Source organism: Rhinopithecus bieti, unplaced genomic scaffold (assembly GCF_001698545.2).
Source record: "Rhinopithecus bieti isolate Rb0 unplaced genomic scaffold, ASM169854v2 scaffold_31548, whole genome shotgun sequence".
NCBI classification, from domain to species: domain Eukaryota; kingdom Metazoa; phylum Chordata; class Mammalia; order Primates; family Cercopithecidae; genus Rhinopithecus; species Rhinopithecus bieti.
Window position 1 is genome coordinate 2,709,123 of NW_016814470.1, and position 5,598 is coordinate 2,714,720.

Genomic DNA, 5,598 nt, shown 5'->3' on the forward strand with positions numbered 1-5,598 from the left:
CTCACCCCTTTTCTAAGGCCCACACTGCTTTCCTCTGGCTCTTCTGAGTTTCCTGTGGTGTCCACACTGCCGGGTGCCTGTTCACTTTGCAGCCTGACAACTCTTATTTAAGACAAACTTGGACTACTGAGAGGGTGAGGATGTCTAGCATCCCTGGTCTCAGAATGGGCCCCGGCCACCCTCCCAGAACAGACTCTGCCCAGCTCTGAGTCTGGCTGGGGACTGGGAACACAGACCTTCTCTGGCTCTGGCTCAGAAGATCCAGTCCCTGTGTATTTCCCCCACTACACTGGGTGAGTGACCTTGAACATGTCACCACTTTGGGCCTGACTGCTTTTCTTGAAAACAGGAATAATCGGACCTACCATTTAGAGCTGCTGTGAAGATCAAAGGAGTCAAGTGTGTGGAATCCTGCCTGATAAACTGCAAGGCACCATTCCAGTGTAGAGTGTTGGTCTCACCCAGACCCCAACACGGGGCAGCATCTATTGAATAGTGGTAGAACAGTGGTTCTTAACCGGGAGGTGATTCTGACACCCCAGGGGACATTGGGCAACATCTGGGGACATTTTTAGTTGTCTCAGTTGGATGGGGGTTGCTATGACATCTGATTGTTGAAGGCCAGGGATACTGCTAAATATCTTACAATGTACAGGGCAGCACCCACAGCAAAGAATTATTCACCCCAAATGTCAATAGTGCTGAGATAAATGAAAGTGTGAAATTATATCTGTAGGTACAGACGTGGGTTGTCATTCCAGAAAGGCAAAGGAGCTGTGGGTGGGGAGCTGACCATCAAGGTACCATGGTGACCAAGAACAGGAACCACCGGGGTTAAATGAGATGGCTATGCCCAGGTTTGTTAAGTTGAAAACATTTTATTTCAATTCTATCCTTGGGAGGCAGCATAAATAATCACAGAAGACCACAAAGGTCATTGGGGAAGAAAAAAAAAAGCTCCAGAAATGTGGGGAGGAGGAGATGAGTGCTGACACTGTCTAGCTGTGGGGTACGGGTTGAGGAGGCCCTACTGTAGCTGGCTGGGAGGATGGAGGTTCTTAGAGGAAAGGCCCAGCTCACCTGGAGGGGCTTGGGTAGCCCTGGCCTCTGTGGATGGGATTTTCCGTAGGGCGGCCACGGGAAAAGCAGGTATGGAGTATAATGCATCTAGTAGATCCTAGCTAATGAAAGAAAAGAGTAGACACCCATTTCTCGATTTCCAGATCTCACCCCAAACTGTGACTCTTCTGAGAACAGTGTTTATAAACTCTTTGTGGGTAGTGGGAAATGAAAGGAGGAAAAAAGAAGGAATAAAAGAAAATGTGTACAAGATCAAATGAAATGTGACATCTCAGAGCTGCGTGACCTTGGGCCACTTCTCTCGGTTTCCTCATCTGCAGAAGGGAGTAGATGTGAGGCTCAATGAGATCCTATGTGTCAAAGGACTGCAGAAACTTTAAAGTGCTATACGGATGCAAGTGGCTGTGGTCATTCTACGTGCATAAGGCTGAAAGTGGCTGAGATAGTGGTGCTGAGACACACGCAGAGCATCCCTAGAAGCCATCAGACCCTGGTCTGCCTTCTCCAGGGCCAAGCTCCACCCTTCTCAGCCTCAGCTCCCAGGAGGATGAGGCCTCATCTCAGATGGAGTACCCTGGGGAGGGTGGTGGTGACAACTGAGGGTGGGGACCTGAAGGATCTAGGGGCACAGCGTGAGGGGCCTCAACTGGGCAGTGTGGCACATCGGCACTACTGGTGCTGGGTAGACGGTAGCAGTGGCTTCCAGTTCTCATTCTCCGCAGAGACTTGGGCACTGGTGAAGCCCATAATGGGATTGGCATCTTGATGCAGTGGGAAAGGCCCTGGCCTTGGGGTCTGAACACCCAGGGTCCTGGTTGTGGGTCCATTGTCAACCTGCTGGGTGACTTCATAAGTCACTTCCCCATTGCAACCCTCAGTTCTGTCATTTGTCAAATGGGGACACTAATCCCTACCCTGCCTGGCTCACAAATTGAATGGGAAAAGGGTGTGCAAGAGCTTTGAAGAGAATCATGGGGAAGGCAAGGGGTCATTATGGCCTTGGAGAGCAATCCTCTGAATTCCCTGAAGACAAGAGGGTGGGAAGGGAAGAGACAGAAAGAAGCCGGGCCGCTCGCTGCCCTCGTCGGGTGAGGCAGGCTTCTGGGGCTGCTGGGGGAAGAGGGGGTGGGACGAAGGAGGGATCACTGCAGCCTGCAGTCCAGCACTTACGCTGTGGTACCTTCAGTGATGCTGAGAGCTTCAGGTGGGAGTGCTGAGATGTCCTGGCAGCCCCCTTCACAGGGGAGAAGTCCAAGTTCTAAGTCTAGCTGAGATCTCGCTTCCCCCTTTGCTTCTTGGTCCACTGAGATAGAGCCCCGTCAACCCCAGAGTCTGTGGTCTTCACCCAACTGAGGGGAAGCCTGGGTCCTGGGGTGGCAGGGAAAGGGGCTGCCGGCGGGGGTCTCCAGGAGAAGCTGGGGACTTTTATTAGCATGAGGTCAGGAGGTCAGAGGTTGGCTTCCAGTTCTCGAGGTGGTAGGCGGGGGTCCTCAGGCTGGCCCCCTCTCCTGTCCTGGCTCTGTCTCTGGGGTCACTGGTAAGGGAGAAGTTAAGGGACGAGTAGAAACGACGGAGAGATCGGCTTAGAAAACAGCCCAGCTGCGGAGCTAACAGTTCTTGGGGCTGTTGCGCAAGTTTTTCAGTTCCAGCTGGAGCTGCCGAATGCGGATGTCCTTCTGGGACAGCTCTTCTTTCAACCGTCGAATCTCATCCTGCTGCCGGAAGAACATTCGAAGGAGCTGGGATGGAGGAAGAGAGGGGGCCAACGAGGGCCCAGGAGAGAGCAGGTGAGACAAGGATTTCCCGGGTGAGTCTCAGTTGCCTGCCGCCAGTGCCCTCACATTCCCCCAGGCCTCCCACTGCTTGATCCACTTATTCTCCCCAGCCACTCATCACCACTGCACCTCTCCCATCTCTAGCTCAGTGCACAGCTCTTACTTTCCCTTGTGAGGCAGGAAACAAACAAAATCTGCGTCATTAACTGATTCAGGATCACTGAAAAAGGAGTGACCAAACAGTCCAGTTTTCCAAATATCCCAAGCTTGTCCCTTTCTGGGTCCTAACCTAATGCTTTTCTTTACCATTGTATTAATAGATGTATTAATTATTACATCTATAATAATATATGATAATAGATGTACAATAATACATAATAGATGTATAATAATACATAATAGATGTATTATTACATGTATTACATTATTATTGATAATTTACATATTTATTTATTTTTGAGACAAAGTCTCACTTTGTCGTCCAGGCTGTAGTGCGGTGGCGTGATTTTGGCTCACTGCAACCTCCATCTCCTGGGTTCAAACGATTCTCCTGCCTCAGCCTCCTGAGTAGCTGGGATTACAGGCATGCACCACCATGCCTGGCTAATTTTGTATTTTTAGTAGAGACTGGGTTTCACCATGTTGGCCAGGCTGGTCTCAAACTCCTGACCTCAAGTAATCCGCAAGCCTCAGCCTCCCAAAGTGCTGGGATTATAGGTGTAAGCTACCGCGCCTGGCTTGTGTTGATAATTTAGAACTTTCTAAAATGCTTTGTGTCGTTCTCTTCTTAAGGAGGCTCAGGATGCAGAATGGAATCTAGCTTTTTTCCTACTGATGAGGAACTATGACAAGAATACCAAAGTTTGCACTGGTCAGGGATTCATGTACAGCTATCTTGGCAGATCTTCACCCCAACGACTCTTTAGCTTAACCCGCCTCCATTTCTCCTGTAAAACATATTGACAGATGTCCACAAAACGCTGAGCCCTGGAAAGCAGCAGGCTCCTTGCGGCTCCTGCACACCTGAGTTGAATGTTACTCACAGTCAATTGTGTTTGGCCTCAAACTTTCTGGTGTGAATTACATTGTTATTGTAATTGCATAATTTAATGAAATACGATATAAATTGATGAAATGAGCACAAAAAGAGAGTTGTTGTTTCTATAAAAACTTAATTAAATGCTTTAGAAAATCTTGATAAAGGTGATGCTAAAAAAAATTGCAGCTGAATTAGGTGTGGAAGATGTAGCCCTAAAAGACTGGAGAATATTCTATATCTTGGCTGATGGTGGCTGCATGACTGCGTGTGTTTGTCAGAACTCTGAAACCGACACACTACAGAGGATGAATTTTACCATAGGCAAATTATACCTCAATGTCTCCAAAAAAGATGAGGGAAAACACTGTAAAAACTAGGACTTTGCTTTCAGATGGACTTTAAATTATTTTTCTACCTAAAAGAAATGGAAACCGGAAATGGGAGTTAAGGTGTGATTTGTGTGAAATACATCGCAGATTCCAACCAGGGAGGACCTCCTTGAAGAAAAGGTCTTGGTCCGGCATCAAAATATGCTAAATGAATGTATATGTTTTATTTTTATTATTTATTTACTTATTTATTTGTTTGTTTGCTTATTTTTGAGACAGAGTCTTGCTCTGTCACCCAGGCTGGAGTGCAGTGGCATGATCTCGGCTCACTCCAACCTCCGCCTCCAGGTTCAAGGGATTCTTCTGCTTCAGCCTCTGGAGTAGCTGGGATTACAGGTGTGTGCCACCACGCCCGGCTAATTTTTGTATTTTTAGTAGAGACGGGGTTTCACCATGTTGGCCAGGCTGGTCTTGAATTCCTGGCCTCAAGTGATCCACCCTCCTCAGCCTCCCAAGGTGTTGGGATTACAGGTGTAAGCCATCACCCCAGCCTACTTTTATTTTTTAGGGATAGAGTCTTGCCATGTTGCCCAGGCTGGACTCAAACTCCTGGGCTCAAGCGATCCTCCCACCTGAGCCTCCTGAGTAGCTGGGACTAGAGGGGTGCCACTGCACCTGGCATGTTTTATGTTTAAAACAAAAATAAATGGTTTAAAGAATGTATTGACCAGGCATGGTGGCTCATGCCTGTAATCTCAGCATTTTAGAAGGCCGAGGTGGGTGGATCACGAGGTCAAGAGTTCAAGACCAGCCTGGCCAAGATGGTGAAACCCCGTCTCTACCAAAAATAAAAATTAGCCAGGTGTGGGGGCAGGCGCCTGTAACCCCAGCTACTCGGGAGGCTGAAGCAAAGAATTGCTTGAACCCAGGAGGTGGAGGTTGCAGTGAGCTGAGATCATGCCACTGCACTCCAGCCTGGGCGACAAAGTGAAACTCCATCCCCAAACAAAACAAAACAACAACAACAACAAAAACGAATGTATCTATCGGCTGGGTGCCGTGGCTCACACCTGTAATCCCAGCACTTTGAGAGGCCGAGGGAGGTGGATCACCTGAGGTCAGGCGTTCGAGACCAGCCTGCTCAACATTGTCTCTACTGAAAATACAGAATTTAGCCGGGCATGGTGGTGGGCGCCTGTAGTCGCAGCTACTTGGGAGGCTGAGGCAGAAGAATTGCTTGAACCTGGGAGGTGGAGGTTGCAGTGAGTCAAGATTGCACCATTGTACCACAGCCTGGGTGACAGAGCAAGATTCTGTCTAAAAAAAAAAAAAAGTATGTATCATTTTTAAGATTCGCTCTCTTTTTTTTTTTTTT

General features: G+C 48.4%; 1 protein-coding gene across 2 annotated transcripts in view; it reads right to left on the reverse strand.

Annotated features, from left to right (window-relative positions):
• Nucleotides 1-862: 862 nt before the first annotated feature.
• CORO2B (coronin 2B) overlaps nt 863-5,598 on the reverse strand; it is a 151,000-nt gene continuing 146,264 nt past the window's right edge. For both annotated transcript variants that reach the window (XM_017851194.1, XM_017851193.1), the window contains exon 12: nt 863-2,819. In XM_017851194.1, coding sequence (XP_017706683.1) covers nt 2,688-2,819 — 132 coding nt within the window. In that variant the 3' untranslated portion in view covers nt 863-2,687. The remainder of the gene's footprint in view (nt 2,820-5,598) is intronic.